The following is a 27,581-nucleotide window of genomic DNA, read 5'->3' on the forward strand; positions in this document are numbered from 1 at the left end:
TCCAAGTCATCCAGGGCTACATTGAGAAGCCTTGTCTCTAAAAAAAAAAAAAATGTATTTGTTTATTTATTTGTGAAAAAACAAAACCAAAACAAACCCAGCTGGGAGAGTTTGAGAACTTCCCAAGCAAGGAAGACTAGAGCCTTACGCTCATTGGCTCGTAGTAGGGGCGGATTTCGGATCTTTCTTTTGATTGTCTGTTTTCTCTTACGGAAACCCAATCATCTGATTGTGGAGGCGGGGCCAGGCTCTCTGTCCCACCGCCCGTCTAGCCCGGAAAGAGGGAACCGAGCTTTGCGTTCTGAATGTTCTGCTCTTTGGAGGCTTTGCGGTGAGGAAGAACCCCCCGATCCACGCCCGGGGGTGACGGGCTGGGGCGCAGCCCTCATTCCCTGAGCGGGATTACCCCTCTACCCACCCCTCCCCTACAAACAGTCCCGCCATCTCCCACTCAGGATCTTGTATGTGACGTGGGAAGGAGTTGGAGCTCTGGTAACCTCCTCCGCCAGGTGAGGAAGGACGAGATACTGTGGTGGACCTCGTCACAGGGTGGGTTCTGTCCCCACAGGAGGATGACTCGGGAGGAGGCTGGGAGGCTGCCCCAAGTACTGGCCCGGATCGGGGCCTCCCACGACATCACCGACCTGGCCTGCAAGCTCCGCTTCTATGACAGCTGGGCTCCGGAGTACGACCAGGTGAAAGGAAGCACGCGGCCCAGATTGTGTTTTTATATGCAAAGCAAGAATAGTACCCGTTCATTCCAGGGAAGCTAGGAGCTGAAAAGAGACCTGGGAAAGAACCTTCCAAACCTGCTCCTTAGCGATCTGCCCACCTACTAGCTCTAAGCACCCCCTCTAACTCTGGATTGGACGTCCCCATTGAGCCAAGAATGACCCACCTTAATACTGAAACTCAGACAGGGAGACTGCCTGCAGAAGGCGCTATTGAGTCGTCACTCAATATAGACAGACTGGTTAAGAGCTGCCACAGCTGGTCTGGCTCAAAGGTTAAGAGCACTGACTGCTCTTCCAGAGTACCTGAGTTCAATTCCCAGCAACCACATGGTGGCTCACAACCATCTATAATGAGATCTGGTGCAGATATACATGGAAGCAGAATGTTGTATACTAAATAAATAAAATCTTTATGGCCAGTAGCCAGTGGTCCCACTGGTGTGGGGTCCCTTGACAGTCAAAGACAGCTCAAGCCTGGGTCTTCTATTACTGGGGTCCCAGAAGGACCCAAACCAAACACATCAGCTCAAACCAACAGGCCCCTAACAGGCCCCTAGGTAGGTACTCCAAACCCTAGGGCACTAGAGGGTGTTAGACTAAGTGCTCTGTCCACAGGATGTGGCTGCTTTGAAGTACCGAGCCCCCTGCCTTGCTGTGGAATGTCTCAGTGGAGCCCTTCTGGGCCCACCCCATGATGCCCTGATCCTGGATGTGGCCTGTGGCACCGGCCTGGTGGCTGTGGAGGTAAGACCTTCTGATATGCTATGAGGATGCTCTGCTTCCTCTTCAGCACCCAGGGCTTCCAACATGCTACCTCTGAATCAGCAGCCCTCAGCCCCTGGCTAGTGAACTGTAGTCAGGTGGTCTCCACACATACCCTCGGCCTCTCACTGAGGGATTCTGAGCTTGTACTCTATCACTAAGCCATGCCCCAGTCTAGGCAGGTGCCACACCTCAGTCCTCACTGGGGGATTATTGATAAACCCTCTACCAACGAGCCACACCCGCAGTCCTTTAGTTTGCTTTTTATTTTGAGAGAGGGTCTCACTAAGTTGCCCAGGCTGGCCTTGAATTTAGGATTCTTCTGCCTCAGTCTCCGGAGTACCTGGGATGACAGGCCTGAGCCACCACATCTAGCTCCCTGCCACTCCTTGACCAAGAACCCATCCTCTATCTCTGGCTCATTGGTCACAACGTACAAGGACCCAGCTGAGCAGTGGCAGGGGATGAGCCGTGACTAATGCCACCTTCTCTCCCAGCTGCAAGCTCGGGGCTTTCTACAGGTGCATGGGGTGGATGGAAGCCCAGAAATGCTGAAGCAGGCCCAGGCACGTGGCTTGTACCAACACCTCAGCCTCTGCACCCTGGGCCAGGAGCCGCTGCCTAACCCTGAAGGTACTTCCCACTCCACACCCCTCCCCACTCACCCATATTACCAAAATATCCCCTCCTGTCCAGCCTCCATCTTCACTCTGAAGTCTTATGTGAGCCTTCTCACTGTTCCCTCCCTTCCAATCTAGAGTCTGAAGTCACCTCATCTCATACACAAGGCTGGGACCTACAGGTGCCTGAGGTCCTACTATACCCAGTGTATACATAACATCTTCTACTAATTATTTTTCTTATTGCTCTGACAAAATATCAGACAAAAGCAATTTAATCATAGGGTCTCACCTGTCCCTAAGGAGCTACACACAGTTGTTGGGAAAGGAACAGTCATTTTCTTCAGTGGTGTTGCCACTGATAAGTTGCCCATGCTCCAGCACACCACACACACACACACACACACACACACACACACACACACACACACACACACACACACACCAAGCTCAGGCAGCCCACCCCCAGTTAAACTCAATGGGTCACAAACAAAACAAGACATGAAAATAGCAAGGGTGGTGGAGGTGATGCGTGCCTTTAATCCCAGCCCTCAGGAGGTAGAGGTGTAGCTAGTTGTTTTATTCTTTTAACTTTTTGAGGGCCCCCCCACCCATCTCCCAAATAAATCATACACACAGGCTTATTCTTAGTTATAAATACCCAGCCTTAGTTTGGCTTGTTTCTTGCCAGCTATTCTTGACTTAAATTATCCCATCTATCTTTGGCCTTGGGTCTTTTCTCTTTCTCTATTCTGGCCTGCCTTTTCTTTCCTTCTTCCTCCATGTCGGACTGGGCGGCTGGCCCCTGAAGTCCTCCTCCTTCCTTTCTCATTCTCAGAGCCTTTACCCCCCCCCCCCGGATTTCTCCTCATAATTATCCTCTCTGCCTGCCAGCCCCGCCTTTTCCTCTCTCCTGCCTCACTATTAGACCATCAAGTGTTTTAGACACGCAAAGAATCACAGCTTCACAGAGTTAAACAAATGCAATATAAACAAAAGTAACACACCTTAAAATAATATTCTCCAATATAGAGGCAGGCAGATCTCTGTGAGTTCAGGGCCAGCCTGGTCTACATGGTGAGTTTCAGGATAGCCAGGGCCACACAGAGAAACCCTGTTTTGACAAAAAAAAAAAGGGGGGTGGGGGGAATAGCAGGTGCTAGAGGATGAGAGAAGTAGGGGTGAAAAGGACCAAACTACATTATATTCTTGGGGTAACTTGATGGAATTGGAGAGATGGTTCCTAGGTGAAAAGTACATTCTGCTCTTGCAGAGGTCCTGAGTTTGGGTCCCGGCACCCATACCAGATGGTTCACAACTCCCTGTAACTCCAATCCCAGGGAGATATGCTTCTGGCCTCCACGAGCTCCTGCATGCCTGTGCTCAAACACATAGAGGTGCACATGCAGACGGCTCAGCAGCTAAAATCTCATCCTGTTCTTGCAGAGAATTCAAGTCCTGTTCGCAGCACCCACATCAGGAAAACTCACAATGGCCCCATAACTCCAACCCCAAGGCAGCTGCTGCCCTCTTCTAGATTCGAAAGGCATTATGGGCATGTGCACATCCCCATATACATATATGCATAATTAAAAATAAAAACAAAGTGAGCTGGAGACAGTGCAACAGTTAGGAATACTTGATGATTTTGCAGAGGACCCAGGTTCAGTTCCCAGCACCAACATAGCAGCTCACAACCTTCTGTAACTCCATTTCTAGGGGTGATGTCTGATACCCTCTTCTGACCTCTGTGGGTGCTACATGCAGTCAGGAAATACACAAACATTCTCTCAGACAAAACACCCATACATGTAAAATTAAATTTAAATTGATTAGTTAATTGAAAATAAAATAATTTTAAAGCAAATTAAGGGAAGAAGGGTTTTATTTTGGTCCCCACATCCTGGTGGCGAAGCCATGGCATCAGGAACATGAGGCAGCTGAAGCCAGGAAGCAGAGAGGTGAAAGCTGGCGCTCAACTCAAGTTCTCCTTGTTCTTTGGTCCAGGACCCCGACATGAGATGGTGCCATCCACCTTTAGGGCATGTCTTTCCTGCTCAATTAATTCAGTCTAGAAAATCCCTCACAGACAAGGTCAGAGACTGGTATTCCAGATCCTGTCAACTTGACAACCAATGATAATGGTCACATCTCCACCCCACTCCCCGTGCAGGGACCTTTGATGCTGTGATCATAGTGGGAGCCCTCAGTGAGGGACAGGTGCCCTGCAGTGCCATTCCTGAGCTCTTAAGAGTCACCAAGCCAGGTGAGTCACAACCCAGCCAACGCCTCCCCTGAGGCGCACTCCTTTCCCCTCTCCACAACACACAGACCCTTGATTCACTCAGGATGAGGAAGGGTAGGGCATTTCGTAGGGGTACCCACCCCCGCCCAGCTTCCTAACTCACCATCTGCCAGTCTGTGCTCCACCCTGCCTGCCACCAACAGAAGCAGGCACACGATAAGGGCAGACTTGTGGCCAGCTCACCTATCTATGGACAACTAGGAAGAGCTCCACCCTTCTGGCCTTTGTTCCCTTCGCCATCAGACTACAGTGACAGCTTGATATAGTCATGTCCCTGAGGCCTCTGCTGCAGCCCTGGCACACAGTAGAAGCCAGTCCAGCTTCATCTTCCAGTCCCCTTAATGATCTGGGGACCACCCTTATTCACATCCTTTTGATAATCTTCCTTTCCTGGCATAGGTCCAGGTCTATTCGTGCAAGATGGCACACATGCAAGTCCACAAACTGAGGGGTGGAGAAGCCTGGGGCTTTCTCTTTCTTGTGATGATAGAGATAGAACTTAGGGCCTCAAGGGGCTTTGTACCCCACAAACCCTAATTGGGTCATCCTAGGAAAAAGCTCTACTGCTGAACCATGCTCCCAGCCCTCATGAGGGATTCCAGGCAGGGGCTCTACCACTGAGCCACACCCCAGCCCCTCACTGGGGGACTCTAGGCAGGGGCTCTACCACTGAGCCACACCCCAGCCCCTCACTGGGGGATTCTAGGCAGGGGCTCTACCACTGTGTTCTTCTGTTGAGCAAAGTCTCCTAATTGTCATGGGGGTTCCTAGGTGAGTGAGCACTCTCCTGCTGAGCTATATCCTCAGTTCTTTTTTTGTTTGTTTGTTTTCAAGATAAGGGTTCTCTGTGTAGTCCTAGTCCTGGCTCTGTCCTGGGAATTGCTCCAGTTGAGAGAAAGAAGCCAGGGCTCAGCACTCTCAGAATGAAGATGCATTTTCAAGGGTTGGGGACAGGGCATTCACAGAAGATGGGGTAAGGAGTTGCCTGGAAGAGATCACAAAACAAGAGATTAGAAAGATCCAGAAGAGAGTCTGCCTGGCCTTGCCTGAGGACTGAATGAGGAAGTTGTGACATAAAAATACTTCCTCTCTGAAGCCCCACTCCTGCAGCTAAACCTAGGCATGTCCAGGCAGGATTCTGTTACAGAGAGGCCAACAAAAGCTGGGACATCAGTAGGGTCATCGTAGTGTCATGGGTTGAGCTCAGCAGCACCGGAAATGCCGGTTGCATGAACCTAAATGAAACAAGCTCTCCTGTTCCAGCCTGAGCCCCCACCTCCACCGCCAGCAGCATACTGGCCTTCCTCAACCCATCTGCCAGAAACCAGCCATACTGGATACACTGCAGAGGCTTGGACAAAGTCCCTCCTCCCTCCAGACAGCGCTTCTTCACTCAGCTAGGCTTTCTTTGTTGTTTGTTTTTTGACAAGGTCTCACTATGTACACCTGGTTGGCCTCAAACCCATAGGAATTTAACTAGCTCTGCCTCTGCCTCCTGAGTGCTGGAACTAAAGATCTGTGTTGGGATGGAGAGAAGACTCAGGGTTATGATCACTGGCTGCTCTTGCAGAGGACCTAGGTTCAATTCCCAGCACCCTCATCATCACAGCTTACAACTGTGTATAACCGTTCCAGTGAATCCAATGCCCTTTTTGGGTACCCACCTGCACCAGGCATGCATGTAGTACACATACATACATGCATGCAAACACTCATGCACATAAAATAAAAATAAAAAAGTTTTTAGGTCATCACACCCAGCTTTTTTTCCCCTCCAATAGCCCAGCTACCCATCTCCAATAAACCAATTAAAACCATGCTACCTGGCAGTAGTGGCACTCACATTTAATCCCAGCATTCAGGAGGCAGAGGCAGGCAGATCTCTGACTTGAAGGCCAGCCTGATCTACAGAGTCCAGGACAGCCAGGGCTACACAGAGAAACACTATCTCATAAATGAATAAATAAATAAATAACCAAGTAACTGTGAAAGGAGATTTATTCAGTGTGGTGTCTTTGGAATAGGAGCAAAGAAGTCTAGTCACATACACACACACACACACACACACACACACACACACACACACACACACACCCCAAACCCCTCTTCCTAGGTTTAAAGAGGGGGCAGGAGTTTACATAGGCAAACAGTCCCGATCAAGTATGGTCCCACCTATCACTGAGCCATCATTGTCTGGGCTCCAGTGTCTCCTGCAAGGCCTGCTGACAAGTGTCAGAATGGTGTGAAGTCTCTTCAGGGTGACAAGTTCCTCCTCTTACTGGCACCAGGCTCCTGCCTTTTTCTTCTTCCTGCATGAGACTCCTGGGGAAATTCCAGTTTGGGGGAAGCCATTATTTGAATAGTTGACAGCCACAGGGAGGGGGAGGGGCACAAGTATCTCTTCAGTGACCCTTTAGTCTTTCCAGGATGATTATAAGTCATGCTATAGCCCAGGCCAGCCTGGGAATCACTGTGTATCCCAGATTAAAATTCTGAGCTTTCTTGGGAGTAGAGAGATAGCTCAGTGTTTAAGAGGACCCGGGTTTGACTCTCAGCACCCACACTGTGGCTCACAACCTTCTGCAACTCCACTTCCAAGAGAACCCAATGCCCTTTTCTGGTGTCCATGGGCAGTGCCTACATGTGGTGCACAGACATATATGTAGACAAAACATTCATAAACATAATGATTTGAGACGGATGGTGGTGGCACACGCCTTTAATCCCAGCCCTCGAAAGGCAGAGGCAGGAGGATCTCTGAGTTCGAGACCAGCCTGGTCTACAAAGCTACACAGAGAAACCCTGTCTTGAAAAACCAAAAAAAATAAAAATAAAAATAAAGATTTTTAAATAAGCTCTCCATTTAAAAACAAAAACAAAAAAACAAAAACAACAACAACAAAAAAAAACAGCTTTTCTTTGTTCTTCCTGCCTGAGTCTGTTAAATGTTGGGATAATAGGCCTGAGGCACCACCATGCTTGGGGGACAGCCAGGGATTTTGCACCCATGTGTACACATGTGCACACACATGTGCTCTGTCCATGAGATAAATGATCATTTTCCCCCTATGTCTGCAAACAAACAAACAAACAAACAAACTTAGGCACAAAGAAATGAAGGGTTTTGCCCAAGGACCAAAGCTTGTTTTTTAGTTTTTCGAGACATGGTTTCTCTGTGTAGCTTTGGAGGCTGTCCTGGAACTAGCTCTTGTAGACCAGGCTGGTCTCGAACTCATGGAGATCTGCCTGCTTCTGCCTCCCGAGTGCTGGGATTAAAGGCGTGTGCCACCAACACCTGGTTTACACAGTGATTTCTGAGGTAACCTGGGCAAATTAGCAAGATCCTGTCTCAAAAACAAAATTTAAAAGAACTGTAGCTGGGCAGTGGGTGTGCACATCTTTAGACCCAGCACTTGGGAGGCAGAGGCAGCTGAACCTCAGAGTTTGAAGACAGCCTGGTCTACAGAACAAGTTCCAGGACAGACTCCAAAACAATATAGAGAAACCCTGTCTCAAAAAAACAAAAATAAATAACTAAATAAATAAATAGAACTGGTGCTATAGCTCGGCAGTAGAGTGCTCACCCAGGAACCCCCATAACAGTCAGAGGACTTTGTTCAATGGAAGCACACAGTGGTACAGCATCTGCCTAGAATCCCCCAGTGAGGGGCTGGGGTGTGACTCTGTGGTAGAGCCCCTGCCTAGAATCCCCCAGTGAGGGGCTGGGGTGTGACTCTGTGGTAGAGCCCCTGCCTAGAATCCCCCAGTGAGGGGCTGGGGTGTGGCTCAGTGGTAGAGCACCTGCCTAGAATTCCCCAGTGAGGGGCTGCGGGTGTGGCTCAGCTGTAATGTCTTTTTGAGCATGTTTGAGGCCCATGTTTTCATTTACAACACTGAATAAACTTTTTTTTTTTTTTTTAATGAGGGTCATGGGAAACCATTAGGTTGAGGAAATTCCTTGGGAAACAACATTAAGCACCAAACCCTGGAGGTGGAAAGCTGGCCTGGAACTGAAGTCTTGAGCAGGGACTCCCCTGTATTCATCCAGCTCACCTGCCCTTCCCCCATGTCTCCCCAGGTGGACTAGTATGTCTGACTACCAGGAGCAACCTATCCAACCTTCCCTACAAGGAGGTGCTGGAAGCAACCTTAGACTCTCTGGAGCAGGCTGGAGCATGGGAATGCCTGGTGGCCAAGCCTGTGGAGCACTGGGAACTGGCTACCTCAGAACACAAGACGGGCCTGGGCAACTGTGCCAACGATGGCTTCATCTCCGGCATTGTCTACCTTTACCGGAAGCAGGAGAGAGGCCAGGGACACTGACACAAGAGGCCCAGTGTCCAGGCCCCAGTTGACCCCTGATCCTCTGTGTGTGGTCCTGGCTGATCCTCTTGGCCTTCTCTTCTCTGTAGAATTGGGTCCATCTTGTTGGGAGGCCCTGCTGGTTGCAGGTTGCAGTCTACCAATGACCTGTCAGCTATCTCCAAACTTGGAAACATGAAGGACAACCCCACCACCACCCCACTCCTCACCATCAGGGGCTTCCTGCTCTCTACCCAACCTTACAGAGAGGATGTCTCTGAGCCCAGATGCCTGACTTATCTCAAGGATGACCCTTGACATCAGTCCTTGAAAACATTCTTCCCCTGATGCCAACATGATAATTAGGTAAATGCTGTAGCCATTTTGATAGGGCCATGCTCCACTAATTCAGCTATATGATAGGAGCAAGCCACTTAATGCAAATTAGGGTTTGTCCCCAGGCTCCCAATTGTGGTGATAGATTGTTTATGATCTAATAAAGCCACTGAAGATCAGAATGCAAAGTCAGCCACACTACTTAGCTATAGAAGCCGGGCAGTGGTGACACCCACCTTTAATCCCAGGACTCAGGAGACAGAAGGAGATGGATGTCTGTGAGTCCAAGACCACCCTAGGATACACCAGAGTGAATCATTCTAAAAGAGTAACAGAGCTCATGCCTTTAATCCCAGCGCTAGAGAATTGTATAAGGAAGAAGCAAAGGGTCTCATGTGAGATTCAGTTTCCAGTCACAGGGAAGACAGGACCTCTATTTCAGCCCTGGTAGAGGTAAGAGCTACTGGCTGGATGCTTTGCCTTTCTGATCTTCAGCTTGAACCCCATTATCTGTCTCAGGGTTTTTATTACTTGTGCTACATCCCAGTCCTATATATTTCCTATAGTCTGGAATAAAGTTGAGTTGTCTCACTGAAGTCATATACCAGAGAGCTATCTCCAGTGTATCCATAGCTGTGCAAACCCTGTTCCCCACTTCTGCTTCCTCCACCCACATGGGCCAGTGACTAACGACCCCCAGGAAGAAGGAGACCCACACATTTCCCAAAGTGGCCCCTTAGGAATGCTCTGCTAGGAAAACCCCAGAGGGACTGAAAAGACTCCTCTAGTTTCTTTGGACCCAGAATGCAGGGCTGGAGGGTTAGAGGGCTTGCTCTGCAAACCATGAGAAACTGAACTGAGTTACAGGCATACCTGCGTGTAACACCCTTGTGGACAGCAAAGACTGACAGAGGGGGAAACACCTCACAACTTGCTCTAGCTTCTACGTGTCCACACAGGTGCACCCACACACTCAGGTGTAATAGCTGTACACATACCAGTCACCGAAAGGAAAACTAAAAGGAATGAAGAGACTATTGTCTACTGTCACAACCGAGTTCCATTCCATCCCCCAGCAGTATGACAGTCCTTGAAGCAATGATTTTTCAAGAGATGTTGAATTAGGAGCAGCAAGGTGGCTCAGGGGATAAAACCATACTTGCCACCAAGCACTTGTTGCTCTTGCAGAGGACCTGGTTCATTCCCAGAACTCATGTTGCGGTTCACAACTGAAACTCCAGTCCAAGGAAGTCTGGTGCCTTCTTCCTGACCTTAGCAGGCACCAGGCACACACATGGTGCGCATACATACATGAGACAAGACAGTCATACACATACAATGTTTTAAATGAAAACAAAACAATAAAGTTTTAAATGAATAAATGTTGCAGAATATTTGTTTATACTGTGAAGATGCCTCTTTACCAAGGCACCTTCTGACTGGTTTAGTAAAGAGCTCAATGGCCAATAGCTAGGCAGGAAGAGGTTGGGCAGGACTTCTGGAGACAGAGAGGACTCTGGGAAGAAGAAAGGTGGAGTCACCAGCCAGATGATGCAGAGGAGGCAGGTTGGGCAGTACGGAGATGCCAGGGAGACACTGAAGAAAGCACACATGTGGTACAGATTAGAGGTAACCAAACCATGTGAAAAAACATAGATTGATAAGTGGGTTAATTAAAGTTATAAGCTAGTGGGACAAGCCTAAGCTAATGACTAAGCTTTCGTAATTAATAATAAGCCTCCATGTCATTATTTGTGAACTGGCAGCCCAAATAAAAGTCCCACTACAAATAAATAAAATGAATTTTAATAGATATTTACTTTAAAACCTCAACTCAAGGTAGGTATGGTAGTGTATACCTGCAATCCCAGCACTCAGGAAATAGAGACAGGAGGATCAGGAGTTTAAGGCCAGTCTCCATTACATACAGAGTTCAAAACCAGCCTAGGATTCATGAGATCCTGTCTCAAAAAAACAAAACAGAGTTGACAAATTGGCTCAACAGGTACAGGCAGTTACTTTGAAGCCTTGCAACCTGAGTTCAGTTTACAGGATCCACACTGTGAGAGAGAAAACCAAATCCACAAGTTTGGCCTCTGACCTCCGTACATGTGTTATGGAAAACATACACTCACATATGCACATGAAGGGAGCAGCTTCCCTTTCGGCAGCCATAACAGCTGAACACATGCTTGCCATAACCTTGCCTTGGTCACTTAGAGGGCAGATGCCTGCCTTGTGACAAGGAACCAATCAGAAGTTAGTCACTAGAAAGTCAGATGCCTGCCTCGTGACAAGGAACCAATCAGAAGTTAGCTGGTGGCACTATGCTTTATGACCCTGGGTGTGCTTTACGGACAAGAGCACAGCAATGACGCACAAAGCATAGCAACCACCCTGGGAGGGCCTATGGTCCATAACAACCAGTTGACCAATCAACACAGGGCAAGCCCTCTAAGGCTGGAGGCTCACCAATAGTGAGCCTGTGCGTACCCCTAGACACTCCCCTTATGCTGCCCTATAAGATCTCTTGGGAGGCCCTAGGAGCTGTCTTTTGCGAGCCATCCGCCACAGCGGGTGGGTGAAAGACCCGAGCTAACATGGGGTTAGCTCGTTAAATTACAATAAAGCCTCGTGCAGTTTGCAGCAAGCTCTCGAATCCGCCTGGTGATTGGGGTGACCGAAGTCGTGGCCTAGCACCCCGGATACCTGAGTTTTCCAGGGGTCTATCATTTGGGGGCTCGTCCGAGATTTGCGACCACCCCTCACCTGAGTGGATTCGATCTTGGAGGTAAGATGATTGGAGCTCGCAACTTATATGTTCAATGTTATATGTTTGCTTGTTTTTGTTGGTTTGGTGCCACTTGAATTTGCTGTTTTGTTGATCTGAGCCTGCGAGGGACTCGTGACTCGTATTTGTATAATTCGGACCTCAGGGGAAAATAGACGTACTTCGAGACCTTGAAGTCCCGCCCTGGACAAAAGTCCGAGGGTTATTTGAATTAAACCATAGGGAAAGCAGATATGCCCAGAAATAGACGTATTTCTGGAACCCTTGGTTCTGCCCTGGACGAAAGTCCAAGGGTTGTTTGTAATTTTGGTTTTGGGCACCATTTCTTTACCTCTCAGTTTGTCCTATCTAATGTCTGTCCTGTCTAATGTCTGTTAAGCCTGGAGGATTGGAATGGGCTGGGTGACTGAACAGTTGAGCAACAGGTTTGTTATCTGTTATCTGATCTGTTGCAGCCCACGCCCTAACCGCCTGCTTGTGTGTCAATTTTACTATTTCTGTTAATTTTGTGGATGTGGAGGTCCTATGTTGGGGTTTCTGGTAACATCTGTGAGTAGGCCTACAAGAATTGTTTAGGACAGAGGTTCGGGCGGCAGCCTTCCGAAATCTATAGGGGAGACTTGGTTTCGAACCAAGTTGATCTCCATGGGGGCTAGCCATCTGAAATTCCAAATAGGACCCTAGTCTGTGTTAAACATCTCTTTCTGTCCCTACTGCCCACGCACATGGCATGCATGGGTCAGGGGTCTTTTCTTGATGCTCTGAGCAGGTGGTGCTCCGAGGGAGCCACCTCAACTGTGATCGGCAGATGCTCCTGGAGGACAGACTGCTGCTCTGAGGACACCCAGGAGGTACGAACGGAGGCCAAGGACTTGGATCCTCCTCAGTTAGCGGTGATTGTAGCCGCCGGGTTCTGCCGCCTGTCTTCCCGGCGCCATTGCCTTATAAGCGGCGCGGGCGGATTGAGTTGGCGTCTGTTCTTTCCTGTCTATTCTGTGTTATCATTGTTGGTTTTCAATTCAGGATCCACCATGCCACCCCTTTTCTATCCCCACCTGCGGGTCTGTGAGGCATGCCAAGTGGGGCTGTTTCTGCCCCAGCTGCCGTCCTGCCTGTCTCGGGAGTTTCCCTGCTCTGAGGGAACATGGCTGCAAGGCCGCCATCTGCCTGGCTGTCCGTCTTTCTGTGCTCCACACGCATGGTATGCAGGGGGGCTGCGGGGGTCTTTTTTCCAACCCCTGCATTGGCCAAGGGTCTGGGGTTACCAGCAGCACCCCCATCCCAGGTCTGCCTTGAGCACATGGAGCTGGGGCATATGAACTTATCTGGCCTGATCCAGACTTCTAAAAAAAAAAAACAGTCTTAAGGTTATTAAGAACTATAAAAAGGACTTTGATAAAAACTTTTACGTTGACTGAGAAATGAGAGAAAATGTAGGAGACTTAAATAATAAAGAGAGAAAGGAAAAAGAGAAATTTGTCTAAGAATGTCTAAGAAAATCAGAGGAATGAACTATAGAAAGTTAAAGCAAGTCGTAGAAGGTCAGAAAAGAGGTTGTTAAAAGAGAAAAATGTAAACTGTTTGCTATGGTTTCTCATGTCTACAAATAGTAAATTTTAAAAATGGTAATATAAGTTAAAATTTTAACCACATTAAGCTAATTCTGTTTTAAAAGTCCTGTTTATTTCTCAAGTAATTTATGTATACTTGTTTTAAAATGTTCTATTTCCTGGTATAACCTAAGTTCTGTTACAAGCATGTTAAGCAAAGGGTGCAAGTTACGGCCATTTTTTAACCAGCCACAAGGCAAACTGGTCACATGGCTGACTGGTAGCTGTTTTGCTAAAGTTGAAAAAAGGATATTTAAACCGCCATCTTGACTAAAGGTGACCACATGGAAATTAGAGGCACCATCTTAGAAACAAGTTTTTCAGTTAAGATTTAAAATGTTAATGCTTCTATATATTACAGAAAGACCTTCAGGGAATTTAAATTTCTTTTTAAAACCAGTTTTTTAAATGTTTGTTTTTATTAATGTTTGTACTTAAAGAACTTCAATTTAGAATCATTTTTGAGCAAAGCCTGACAATGTAAAGTTCTTGTTTTATAAAAGCTGCTAATCTATTATAAGATATTACAATTTATCTTTTCAGAAGTTAAGTTTAGGGCGTTGGTGGCACACATCTTTAAGTTCAGGATGTTGGTGGCACACGCCTTTAATCCCAGCACTCAGAGGCAGAGGCAGAGGCAGAGGCAGAGGCAGAGGCGGATGGATCTTTGTGATTCAAGGCCTGCCTGGTCACAGATAGAATTCCAGGACAGGCCCCAAAGCCACAGAAAAACCCTGTCTCATGTGAGCAAGCAGCTAAAATATGTACATGTAGCTACTGTTTAAGGAATATAAGGTAGCTCTATGCAGTTTTAAGTTCAGCTGTTCTAAGTTTCAAATATTTTACTAAGTTAAAACCAGTTACAGTCAGGCTGGAAATTAATTACAGAAATAAGACCTTACCTAGCCACCTGTATGCTTCTTGTGTGCTTAAGGCAAGTAACAAACAGACAAACAGACCTCTAATGCTTCAGAGATCTTCAGGATATGGCATTTAAATTGTTATCTTTAAAGTTTATAATGTCAGACAGACTGCCAGATCCTGACAGTGACCTAAAGTCTCCAAAGAAGATTATGAGGCACCTCAGTTCCTGCACCTGGACCAGTGAGTGAGATGCTCAAATGTGATACCTGTCACCTGCCAGGACCTGGCCGAGACTGTGGACAAGGCTGCTGGACACTGGAAACTTGATTGCACCCACTTTGCCTAGACAAAACAAGGTCAGTCTTTTCTATGTCCCTCTTCCACAGAGAGGAAAAAAAAACCTCTCACCTTATAGACCTGGTGAAGATTGCTGGTCTTTGAGACACCTGCCTCCAGCGGTAATGGAGAAACTTGGGTATGGCTAACTGTATATGGACCGGCTTCTGTAACTTTTTAGTAGATTTGGATAAAATATACCCTTCTCAGATCTCTAAAATATTAATGGTAGTCAACTTGGCATCATGAGACAGTCAGATCCAATATAGACTCTAGTCAGCATGTTAGCTGATAAAATAATGACTATCTACTGTTCAGGCACAAGCTCAAGGTTTTTAAGTTTATTTTGGTTGTCATCTAAGTACAAACTTAAAGGGCTTTTCATCAGGCCAAAGGCACCTCTGTCCAATCCATACCTGGCTCTCTGGACAGAAAAAAAAAATGTACATGCTTATAGCCCAAATCTGTAGTTTTTGCTAGGACTCAAAGTTATAAATATGTTCCTGCTGTTTGAACAGATATCCAGATATCTGCTTTTTCTGCACTGTGGGCTTCAGTAAATAAGTTTTAACCTCTGTTCCTAGTTTAAACATGTCTTAAACAGGTTTCTGCTTCTGGCAGACATCTGAGTATCAGTTGCTGACTACAGGCTGTTCTAAGTAGACTGCGAGCCATGGACTTGCTGTGGATGTGAACCAGTCCAGCTGATGTGGACAACCCCTGTCTCTGCAACAGAGTCTACCAAAAGCCCCTGATGGATTCCCCATTGCCTAAATTCCTTTTTTGCTTTTGACTAGCATTTCAACCTTCTGGAGTCCCTAACTTCATCCCAAAGTCAGCAGGAAGTAGTTTGGAAAAGAATTCGCCACCCATTTTCCCTGGTTAAAATGCTAAGTCAGGCGGGACTCCCTTGCATGGGGATGCAAATATCTATCACTCCCTGATGGGGAAGCTAGAGAGACAGCAATTCCATGATTGGAATTTCCAAAAAAGAAAATGGGGAAATGAAGGAACCAGCTTCCCTTTCGGCAGCCATAACAGCTGAACGCGTGCTTGCCATAACCTTGCCTTGGTCACTTAGAGGGCAGATGCCTGCCTTGTGACAAGGAACCAATCAGAAGTTAGTCACTAGAAAGTCAGATGCCTGCCTCGTGACAAGGAATCAATCAGAAGTTAGCTGGTGGCACTATGCTTTACGACCCTGGGTGTGCTTTACGGACAAGAGCACAGCAATGACGCACAAAGCATAGCAACCACCCTGGGAGGGCCTATGGTCCATAACAACCAGTTGACCAATCAACACAGGGCAAGCCCTCCAAGGCTGGAGGCACACCAATAGTGAGCCTGTGCGTACCCTAGACACTCCCCTTATGCTGCCCTATAAGATCTCTTGGGAGGCCCTAGGAGCTGTCTTTTGTGAGCCATCCGCCATGGTGATTGGGGTGACCGAAGTAGTGGCCTGGGACCCCGGATACCTGAGTTTTCCGGGGATCTAACACACACACACACACACACACACACAATAATAAGTAAATAAATGTAATTAACATTTTAAAAAATGACAAGGCTGGTGAGATTCCCCAGGACCCACATAAAGCGGGAGAGAACTGACCCCACAATGTTGTCCTGTGACCTCCACAAACATGCTGTTGGACTGGCACCCACATACACATGTACACACATACATACACACAATAATTATAATAATTTCAGGGACTGGAGAAATGGTTCTGATTAACGGTGCTTCCTGGTCTTCTAGAGGATGAGTTCCCAGCACCCATATGGGGAAGCTCACAACTGCCTGTAACTCCAGCCCCAGTGGATTTGATGTCTCTAGCCTCCTAGCAGGTACCTGCACACACACACACACACACACACACACACACACACACACACACACACACACACACAAATAATAATAAAAATAACTGCTGTGTCGGATGGACAGGGGAACTGAGTTAACTTATAAAATTAAACTCTTTGCTTTTGCATTGGATCGTGTCTCTTGGTGATTTTGGGGTTCAGACTTAGGGCACAACAATCTTCATACCTGTATGTGTGTACATACACACACCACAGGCACGCACACAGAGAGAGACTGTCTCTCACTTGCCTCTGTAAAGGGAATTTCAAGGTATTAATGAGACAAAGCAACAAGTGCATAGGGTAACTTGAGTTCAACCTCCAGGACTCACATGACATAAGAAGAGAACCAACTCCAGCAAGTTGTCCTCTGCCCTCCACACACACACAAACACACACACACACACACAGAGAGAGAGAGAGAGAGAGACACAATAGAAAATAAATAAATGTAAAAAAAATGATTTGAAAACAAAGAAATGGGTGATGTGATTTGTGGGAGAAGGTGACTGGAGAAGCATATGTAGAAAATTGTGGTTTAGCCTGATTTGAGATTGTAGTCTGGGGCCCCATGATGTCAAAATAACTTTCAATGGACACTTGTATAACCCCAAGCAAAGAACTTAGTGGCTTCAACCAGTTTGAGCTAGACAAGGCTACATTCAAACCCAGGTAGAAGAGAGCAAAATAAACAATTGTCATGTCCCCCATGTTATGTGTGGTTAAGCTAAAGGGATTGGGGGCGGGGGCGTGGATGACGACATGGATTTGGCTTTCCTGAGTCACATGGGAAGTTAGTGCAGGAAGCTAAGTATTTTAGGCCAGCCTGGGACAAAGAGCTATGACTAGGTTGGCCTGGTTGTACAGACCCCAGCCACCTGAGAAACTGAGGCAGAAGTCCAAGTCTTGCCTGGGCTACATAGTGAAATCTAAGCCAAACTGGACCATTTGGTGGCACTGTATTTCAAAAAGTAAAAAACAAACAAACAAATAAATAAATAAAGTTCTAGAAGGGCTGGAGAAGTAGCTTTTCGGTTCAGAACACTGACTGCCCTTCCAAAGGACACTCTTACAGACAACTCGGTTCAATTCCCAGCACCCACATGGCAGCTCCAAATGTCTATAGCTACACTTCCAGGGGATCTGACAAAACACCAATGCATATAAAATAAAAATAAATAAATTTTTTAAAACGATCTAGAGATGTAGAGTGCTTGCTAGAACCCCCAGTGAGGGGATAAAGGTTTGCTTCAGCAATGGTATAGTTGCTTAGAAGCCCTGGATTCTACCTCTAGCACAGGGGAGAAAATGAACAATAGAAAAAAAAGTCTAATATTTTTCAACCTTTTTTTCATTTATATATTTCTTTGGAGGGGCGGGTTTCGAGACAGGGTTTCTCTGTGGCTTTGGAGGCTGTCCTAGAACTCGCTCTTGTAGACCAGGCTGGTCTCAAACTCACAGAGATCCGCTTGCCTCTGCCTGCCTCGTGCGCCACCACTGACCGGTTTTCATTTATATATTTCTTACAGTATATGTATAAATGGATGTGTTCATGTGCCATGCTATACATGCTTATAGAGGTCAGAGGACAACTTCTAGAATTATATGGGCTTTGGAATGCAATTTAAGTCATCAGACTTGGCTGCAAGCACCATTACCTGTGGAGCCATCTCACAGGCTCAAGAAAGAAAAAGGGTGTAACAACTCTTTTGTTATAAACATAGGCCTGGTGAACCTTTAACTGGTTGAGGCCTAGCAAGAGCCTAAAGTCCTGATCCTCCGGCAGTCACCACTAAACATCTAGGCTTACTTTCTAGGCTTGTGTACCTGCACCACTTCATTTCAGGCAGTGCTGGCCTTGAACCCAAAACCTCAGGTATGCTAGGCTAGCCCTCTATCCAGGAAGGTATATCTCTACTCCTTGGAAGAAGGGTTGTTGGTTTTGTTTTGCTGCTTGGGTTTTTTGTTTGTTTTTGTTTTTAAACAGGGTCTCACTATGTAGCCTTGGCAGGCCGGCAGCTCTCTATACAGACCAGGTTGGCTTCGAACTCACAGAGATCGGAAAGAAGTTCAAGGTCATCCTCAGCTACATAGCTGGAGGCCAGCCTGGACTACATTAAAACCTGGTCTCAAAACAATAAAAAGCCGAAGGGACTGGAATGGGAAAGTCCAGGTGAGGCCCAGAATGCCCTGTGGTGGTTCGGGTGTGGGTTTAAGACATTCCAGGGCTGTGGGAGGACTCTCTAGAGAGGAGGCTACAGACCGGACCTGCAAGACCAGAAAGGGTCAGGAGTGGGGGAAAGGACATTCCAAGCTTAGGGAAGGGACAACAAACGCAGGATGGTGGCACCTGCATGGTGGCCTATGGATAAGCAAGCCACCCTGGCTGCTCAGAGAAAGGTAGACAAAAGTAGAAGAGGTTGGTGACTTAGCCTCAGACCTAGTTGCTCCTGTCTGTTGTCCCTCCTGATGTCCCAGCTCTATCCCCCCCACCTCAGTCCTGGACATACAATGGGCCCTAGATACAGGGTTTCCTGTCTAACAAATGAAGAGCTTGCCATCATGGTAGTGCACTGGAGATTGAGACAAGGGGATAGCCTTAATTTTGATGGTAAGTGTGGGCTATATACTGTGACCCTGTCTCAAAAATGAAAATGCAAACAAAAGGCTCAAACATGGTGGTCATTCAGGTTAGACAGAGTTAGTTCTGATTCTTACAATCCTCTGAAGTCACTCTTTTTTTGGTTTTTCAAGACAGGGTTTCTCTGTATTGCTTTGGAACCTGTCCTGGAACTTGCTCTGTAGACCAGGCTAGCTCTGAAATCACAGAGATCCCCCTGCCTCTGCCTCCAGTGCTGGGATTAAAGGCGTGCACCACCAATGCCGGCTGAAATCACTCTTGAGACAGGGTCAAGTAGACCAGGCTAGCCTTGAACCTACTATGTAGTGGGAGATGACCTTCAAGTTCTAATCCTCTTGCTTCTGCACTTGGTTTACTTGGGGCTAAGTATGGAACCTGGGGTTTCTGGCATTCCAGGCACGCTATTAGCTGAACTGCAACCTCAGCTCTTGAAATCACTTCAACTTCTTACAACATCAAGGTCCCCCTGGGACCACCAGCCAGCCCTCCAGCCCTGTCCCATCCACAGATACAGAGAACAGCCCAAACCTTTCCTGTACACGGGAACCATTTATTGTAGAAAATAATAATTACAGCTGTGAATAGTTCTTAAATTACAAAACAAGAAACCACAGAGAAGGCAGGGGAGTCCCGGGAGACTCCCTCTTGCAACGCCATTGCCCCCATACCTTCCGCAGACTGGCCAGCGTCCTTGAAATTTACAAGGGTAGGGAGTTCAGAGGGGCGGCTCAAGAGGCCCAGGGTCTTGGGGGGGGGGGTGCAGAGAGCGGGACATTTAGCAAGACAGTACCAGAAAGGGGTGGGGACAGCCTGGGCTGCTTCTAGGTCCCCAGCACCAGCACTCCCCAAACCAGTTTAATCCACCTCCGCCCTTCCCTCAAACCCGTCCATCCACTCCACACAACTCTATTTGGAGGGTAGGTGGGTGGGTAATGCCCAGTCATTGTCAGTCACTGGGGTTCCACGGCAGAATCCATCCGGCTCTCAAGTCCCCTCAGTCACAGTCATCTTGGTCACACCAAGGCTCCAGGTAGGGCCAGGTGTGCTCAGAAACATGGGGCACAATGGCAAGAGTAGCGCCGGAGTAACAGGTGTGGGCAGAGAGAGTGAGGATAGAAAAGGGTCAGTGCAGGTGCTAGCATGAGCAGGACACCCACTGGGGGGCCCAAAGTCACAGCTGAGCTATCCCGGCCAGCAGGACCCAGCTCCCCGCTCCACTGCGGTACCCAGCAGTTTCTGCCTTCAGCCCTGCATCCATGAGCAATTTGAACGGGGGCAGCAAGGAAATACTTTTACATTCATCCTTGCCGGAGTAAGGAGCCTTGAGACGTGTCCAAGCGAGGCAGATGGCTCCCAAGGGCTACTTTAGCCAGTAACTTAGCACAATCCGGGCTTGCTGTCCCCAGCAACTAGTGGCCCATAGCAGGGCAGGTCCCGAGGGAAGTGAGGATATCACAGGCTATTGTGAACTCAATCCGAGGTGAAAAAAAAAAAATAACAAAGGCAATGGGGACATAGCAGAGTGGCCCACCTTACACATAGTTGCTGGCGGGAGCAGAGCGGGCGGCGGAGTACTTAGCGGAGTAGGGCTTGTCGTTGCTACGAGGTGGGCAGCTGCAACAGAGCAGGCCTCCTCCCAGGAGCAGCAGCCCGGAGGCTGCCCAGCCGATGTAAAGCGAAGCTCCCATCTCCCTTTTCTGCCCGGCAACTACCAGCGGATTGTAGAAGTCGCGGATGACGTTGTGTGCGGTCCAAGATATAGGCACCATAGCCAGCAAGGCTGCCACGATGAACACCGCGCCGGCTCCGATCATGGTCTTGGCCTTGGTGGTCTCGTCTTCCATGCAGTTGGTGCACTTGCCCCCTACCACTGAGAGAAGCATCCCCACCGCTGCCACGAGGATGCAGACGACCATGAGGGCTCGGGCGGCCTGCAGGTCCTGCGGCAGGGCCAGCAGCGAGTCGTACACCTTGCACTGCATCTGGCCGGTGCTCTGCACCACGCAGTTCATCCACAGGCCCTCCCAGCTGGTCTGCGCCGTGACGATGTTGCTGCCGATGAAGGCGGTCACCCGCCACATGGGGAGCGCACAGCTCAGAATAGCGCCCAGCCAGCCCAGGACCGCCAAGGCGATTCCCAGCACTTGTAGTCCCATGGACGCCATGGCTCAGTCTCTGCAGGGTTCAAGGTTGGAGACCACAAAAAAGTATCTCTCTCTCTCTGGCAGCTATAGAAGTCCGAGGGCTGGCAAAGCTTTTTCTGGTGAGCCTCAGGGACACGAAGCAAGCCGGAGAAGCTGAGTCGGGTACACCAGCTACCAAGCGCCTTCCTGCCCGCACCTGCAACCAGGACAGGAGGCCGCAGGTGCAGCAGTTAAAGCACGGTGGAGGAGGGGCGGAGGCAGAGGGAGGGGTTTCAGTCCCCAGGCCTCCCTCCTGACCAGTTTCTCTGGATTCCTGAACCTAGGCCAACAAAGGCGTTCTGAGGCCCCAATTCTGGGCCCCTGAGTCACTTGCTGGTATCACAGGAAACTATCATCTCCCCCAGCTCCCCAGGCTCGTGCTAAGGTCAGTCGAGAGACAGACACTGAGTCACCAGCCAAAAGCACCTGGGTGCTCACCGGGTGGGGACACTAGGAGAAACAAGCAGCCAAGCCTAGCTAGGGTTCGGAGCTGAAGGCGAGGGTCCCCAAGACTCATATTGGGCTCCCGTGAGATAAGAAAATGGAGAGCCCGATCTGAGGATAATGCCTGAGAACGTCCAAGAGAAACCCTGTCGTAATTAGTGCTGCTTTTACCCTCTCAATTTTATCACTGTCATCATGGCTATTATTGTCATTAACGTGGCAGCACCTGTACTTTGCCTCAACAGCAACTTTCCTACCATTAGCCAGAGGAAGTCGGTGTGGGGAAATGAGGATCTGCGGGGGTGAGGGTTGGGGACTCAGAGCCAGATCACCTACTGTCTTCATTTCCCTCTCAAGTGATTGATTTCCCCACCCAGCCAGAGTGCCTCGGGGTTTAGAGGTGAGGCACTTTGGGCCAGGGCAAGAGACGCAGAAGGGCTGATGAGAGGGTTCAGTGGGTAAAGGTGCTTGCTGCTAAGCCCCACGGACCTGGTTTTGATCCCTGAGACCTACGTTATAGGACACACATATGTCCTCTGATGCACAAATACAATAAGTAAATGTAATTTAAAATTGAGTGTTGGTGGCACACGCCTTTGATCCCAGCACTCGGGAGGCAGAGGCAGGCGGATCTCTGTGAGTTCGAGGCCAGCCTGGTCTCCAGAGCGAGTGCCAAGACAGCCTCCAAAGCTACACAGAGAAACCCTGTCTCAAAAACCAAAAAAAAAAAAATTGTGGGTAGTGGTAGTGACAAAATCCTGTCTCCTCTTCCTGGGACTGAGCCTACTTGGCCAGAACTGGGTAAAGAAGAATTAAAAACCCTAACAGGCTACAGAAGATGATTTATCCTGTAAACTGATGTTTACTCTTGCAAGGCAAGGGAGCCATTCCCATAAAAGCCAACCTGGGCACAAAGTCCCTGGAGACTTCCAAGAGAAAGGGGACCTCCAACCAGGGGTGCAGACAGGGAGCTCAACAGAGAAGGTGTGCTCCTAGGCACAGTTCTAGGGGGCATTATATTGAGAAACACACACCCTCTCCCCTGGGATTGTGCAAGGCTGTGGGGATTGGGTCAAAGAGGACATCTCAGGGAGAGGACAGCATGGAGGTGGGGGTCAGATAGATGTTTTGCAAGACAAGGAATCTAGTTTGACCAGAGACTGGCCTTGGGGGGTGGGGGGTAGTCTCAAACGCTCCCTTACCCCCACCCTGCCTGGGTACAAAGGACAGAGTCAAACAGTCTTTCTGAGGACAAGCTGAGAAGGGAGCACGTGCACCCCAAAGGCATCTGGGAAATGCAAGAAGGGAGAAACAGTGGGCTCTAGTGTGGGCAGTCGGAACTGAGGAGGGCGTCATTGGTACAGCGCCCTCTAATCACAGCCAGATCTGGGCTCCTTTTATTTGCCCTGGCCTCCTGGTGTGCATGCCTCAATTGTGTGTGTAACAGCTCTGGCTGTTCTGGAACTCACTCTGTAGACCAGGCTGGCCTTGAACTCAGAGATCTGCCGGCCTCTGCTTCCTTAGTGCTGGGATTAAAGGCGTGCACCACCACCACCGGCTTGTGTTTCTCTTCTTACCTTGCGGGGTAAACGCCACAAAGACCATAGCTGCCATAAATCCCTCCCTGATCACTATCCAGAACTCCACCCTAACCCTGCTACCCTGGGCTGCCTGTGAGTCCAATTCCAACCCAAACGGACACAGAATCTTTTTGTTGTTGTTGTTATTTTGTTTTTTTGAGACAGGGTTTCTCTGTGGCTTTGGAGGCTGCCTTGGAACTAGCTCAGTAGACCAGGCTGGCCTCGAACTCACAGATCTGCCTGCCTCTGCATTCCTAGTGCTGAACTAAAGGCATGCACCACCACTGCCTGGCTTCAGAATCTTTTTAAATATTTCCTTTTAGTCCCCGTACTTGAGGCTGGGGTGTCAGGATGGAGCCCCGGCTGTCCCCAAATTCTCCATGCTTCTTCCTCATCCTCCTGGTGCTGGGATTACAGGTGTGCACCACCATATGCAACAAACGCATAGTCCTCGATCTTAAAGAAGGCCATCTTCCTTCTGCGGTCATGCCATGTGGTCCTTGGGTGCTCAGTACTTGGAATTCATTGGAAAGTGACTCTTGGCTACCTAATGAACCCCAGAGTTAGAAGAACCAATGGAGCAGGTGTCCCCTCCATGCTACAAGCGTGGGGTTACAGCCTTGAAGATGCACTTCCATGCCCCTTTCTGATCTGGGGGCTCATGAAGCCAAAAGCAAGGTCTTATTCCGGTTAAGTGCTCCAGCTAGGTGTGGCAGCCAATACCTGCGATCTCAGCTTTTGAGAGGGAGAGGCAGGACTATCACAAATTCAAGGCCAGACTGGGCTAACTGGCTAAACTCTGTTCCAAAGAATAAAGTTATCTAAAATGAGGGTAATTCCCGCACTGGGTAGGCTGAAGCAAGATGAGACCAACTGTTGGGCACAATGGCATTGCCAGCAGCCAGTGCAACACATTTCCACTGCAGCCATGTTTTCCCAATCTGCACGCTCCATGCACCTGTAAAGCCCACCATCACAGCTTGGCCTCTGATCGCTGAGATACTGTGTGTGTGTGTGTGTGTGTGTGACTTTTTTATCGAGGCAGGGTTTCTCTATGTAGCCTTGGCCATCCTGAGACTTGCTCTGTAGACTAGGCTGGCCTTGAACTCACAGAGATCTCCTGCCTCTACATCCCGAGTGCTTCAATTAGAGGTATGTACCACCACCACCACTGCCAGGCTCGCTGAGACACTTTCACCAAAAAACCCTTTCACTGACTACAAATCTGAGACCAACCTGAGCTCACAGCAAGACTCTGTATCACAAGTAATAGTAATAAGGGCTGGGGACATACCTCTGTTGCCATTATGCTTACATAGCATGCATGATCCCAAGGGGGTCCATCCACAGTACCACATAGGCACACATGATGGTGCACACCTGTAACCCCACAACTCCAAAAGTGGAAGCAAGAGGATAAGAAGTTCAAGGCCAGTCTGGGGGCACATAAGATGGTGTATTCAAAAGCAAAGAAAAAGGTTGGGTGTGGTGGTACATGTCTCTACCCCTAGCACTCAGGAAGCTGAGGCAGAAGGGAAAGAAAGGGAAGTGGGGGGAAGAGAGGAGAAAATGAGAGAAGAGGAAGAAAAAGACAACAAAGATGCGCGTAGTGCACATCTGTAATTTCAGCACTCGGGAGGCAGAGGCGGGAGAGTCGCTGAGGGCTGAGAGCAGGCAAATAGGTCTCCATTAGGGAGTCCTGTGCAAGCTGGAGGCAAGACCTGTCTCAAAAACAAAGATTCAAAAGCAAGTTCAGGTCGGGCGGTGGTGGTGCATGCCTTTGCTCCCAGCACTCGGGAGGCAGAGGCAGGCAGATCTCTGTGAGTTTGAGACCAGCCTGGTCTACAAGAGCTAGTTCCAGGGCAGGCTCCAAAGACACAGAGAAACCCTGTCTCGGAAAAATAAACAAAAAACACAACAACAAAAAAAGAAAAGCAAAAGAAAGTTCAGTACTCAGCATGGGGCTTGCACATAGTAGGTTTGTGGCTGACGCATGAATTCAGGGTACATGAGGCATCTCCTGTTTCCTAGGAGGTGCTTTCCTTCACCTCCCCCAGGTGGGAACCACCCCAGCAACACAAACAGAGATAGTTTCTGCTTGGATCACACCTCCTCCAGACTTTCCATACAAGGCTCTAAAAACTCCGCGAAGGCTTCGGGCTAAATAATAAGAGATAAGCACCGGTCTTAACCAGAAATGCTTTCCTGCCCATGAATGACCTCATGCCAGACTCCTAGTCACTCTGCAAGACTCCCGGGGCACTGGCGCTAATGAGTAAACTGAGGCCAGGAGAGAAGCAAGCATTTGCCTTGTACAGATAGCCTTAGCCAGGTTTTCCCTCCCTGGTTTCCCTGACCAGGTTGCCTGAAGCAGATGGCCAACCCTGCCCTCCTACTTCCGGTTCTCACTAAATTGCACTGGGAGAAGCAGGGATGGAGGAGGGGAATCATAAAAGCCCTAAAAGTTTCCACCTGTGTCCTAAGTGACTAAAAAATTCAGCCAACCACACAGGAACAGGAAGTAGGAAGGGCTGGGACTTGGGGGGGAGGGGTAGGGAGGAACAGGTGTTCTTGAGTCCCAGAGGCAGAGGTGGTCAGCCAGGGAAGGCGAAACTGATGGGGCCAGCTGGGCAAGACAAATAAAAGCAGTATCCTGGGAGGACATCCAGACCCGGACAGGGGTGGGTGGAAGAGACGGAGAACATTTGATGGATAGCTGAGAGTCAGGTGGCTTTATGTTCCACACACCCCACCTGCCATAAAGCAAAACACCTGCAGGCACAGGAACCCTGGCTGGCTCCCTAGGCATTAAGGTGGGGAAGACAGAAATTCACCTGTACCTCGCCCTGGCTCAGATTATAGACAAAATCTTGCTGCAAGCCCTTGGCATGTGTTTGTGATTTGTTTATGGGCCATGGGATGCAGTGTGTGTGTGTGTGTGTGTGTGTGTGTGTGTGTGTGTTGTATATGTATGGTTTAGTATGTGTGACTCTCACTGATCCTAGAGCTCACCCATTGGCCAGGCTGGCTGATCAGCAAGCCGAGGACCCTCCTGTCTCTGCCCTTCCAGTGCTGGGATTTCAGGGACCCCAAATTCAGCTCATTTGTTTTGGGGCAGCAAGCACTTTACTTGCTGAGCCATCTGCTCAGACCAAGAGTAACACTCCAGCCCTAACTAGCTAGGCACAGCCTCAAAACACTAACAAGGCCAGGCTTTGGTGGCGCACACCTTTAATTCCAGCACTTGGGAGGCAGAGGCAGGCGGATCTCTGTGAGTTCGAGGCCAGCCTGGTCTCCAGAGTGAGTGCCAAGATAGGCTCCAAAACTACAGAGAAACCCTGTCTCAAAAACAAACAAACAAAAAAAAAAACTAATGAAAGGGCCAGAGAAAGGAGATATAATTGTAAGGACCTCTTTAAAAGACAGACCCTGCCCACTTATACTTTCTTCTCTTTCCCTCTCTCTTTCCTGCTGTTCCCCTGGAGCAGACAGGACTTTTCCTGTCTCCCGCTTCTCTTCCATCCTCCCTCTGTGTCTCTGTGTCTCTTTACCTCTTTTATCTTTCCTCCCCTCCTCCTGTTTCCTTTTCTAATAAACTTCTCCCTTAAGCTCTGGCTGGCTGGCTGGTTTGTCCCTCTGCCTCATTTACCATCACCTGCCATGGAATCTGCCAAAGTTCCCCTGTGCTGTATCATAACATTAGTTAATATAGCCACATTGTGAAGAGGAACAAAGTGGTCATGTGACCCCCTCAACCCACACCTAAAAGTCCACTTTTGGGGTCCAGACAAGAGATTTAGTGTTGAATATAGGGCAAGAAGCAGGTAGAGCCTCTCTAGTCAAGGCATGGTCCAACCCATTCTGACCCATCAGGTCTCAACTCCAAGTCTCTCCTATGAGCTGTCCCAACTGTGTGAAGTCTCTTTCCAGGGGAGGTAAACTCCCCCTCTGGCTGGCACCAGGCTTCAGCATTCTTCTTCCCCCCATGGGAAATTCATGGGAAATTCCAATTCCTTGGGAGCCATTGTCTCAACAGAATGACAGGCAAAGGATGGGACACAAGTGTCTCTTCAGAATGCCCTCATTCCTGTCAGGACAGTTACATGTATACTGTCTTTTTTCACAGCAGAGTGTCACATCTGTGCCAGTGGACACATAGCATCCAAGCTGGTTTTTACCAAGGGCAACACCCTCCTCCAACCAACCACCC

The 27,581-nt window shown here is 48.7% G+C and overlaps 2 protein-coding genes across 2 annotated transcripts; one reads left to right on the forward strand and one right to left on the reverse strand.

Moving 5' to 3' along the window:
* The first annotated feature begins 572 nt into the window (after window positions 1-572).
* Mettl27 (methyltransferase like 27) lies at window positions 573-8,891 on the forward strand. Its single transcript, XM_035444342.1, has 5 exons — window positions 573-695; window positions 1,350-1,478; window positions 1,994-2,129; window positions 4,290-4,382; window positions 8,500-8,891. Exons 1-5 carry the CDS (start codon window positions 573-575, stop codon window positions 8,742-8,744), a joined length of 726 nt encoding a protein of 241 aa, XP_035300233.1. The 3' UTR covers window positions 8,745-8,891.
* An 11,805-nt stretch (window positions 8,892-20,696) lies between these two features.
* Window positions 20,697-21,329, reverse strand: Claudin-4. The gene has a single exon (XM_035443305.1). It carries the CDS (start codon window positions 21,327-21,329, stop codon window positions 20,697-20,699), a length of 633 nt encoding a protein of 210 aa, XP_035299196.1.
* Between the last annotated feature and the right edge of the window lie 6,252 nt (window positions 21,330-27,581).

Source organism: Cricetulus griseus, chromosome 4 (assembly GCF_003668045.3).
Source record: "Cricetulus griseus strain 17A/GY chromosome 4, alternate assembly CriGri-PICRH-1.0, whole genome shotgun sequence".
Taxonomy (NCBI): domain Eukaryota; kingdom Metazoa; phylum Chordata; class Mammalia; order Rodentia; family Cricetidae; genus Cricetulus; species Cricetulus griseus.

What these genes read in the sequence shown, in the direction of transcription:
- Mettl27 (XM_035444342.1), top strand. Translation starts at nt 573, where the DNA reads ATGACTCGGGAGGAGGCTGGGAGGCTGCCCCAAGTACTGGCCCGGATC. An exon ending in GCCGCTGCCTAACCCTGAAG is followed by an intron (nt 2,130 to 4,289) that starts GTACTTCCCACT and finishes CTCCCCGTGCAG; the next exon opens with GGACCTTTGATGCTGTGATC. An exon ending in CTTAAGAGTCACCAAGCCAG is followed by an intron (nt 4,383 to 8,499) that starts GTGAGTCACAAC and finishes ATGTCTCCCCAG; the next exon opens with GTGGACTAGTATGTCTGACT.
- Claudin-4 (XM_035443305.1), bottom strand. Translation starts at nt 21,329, where the DNA reads ATGGCGTCCATGGGACTACAAGTGCTGGGAATCGCCTTGGCGGTCCTG.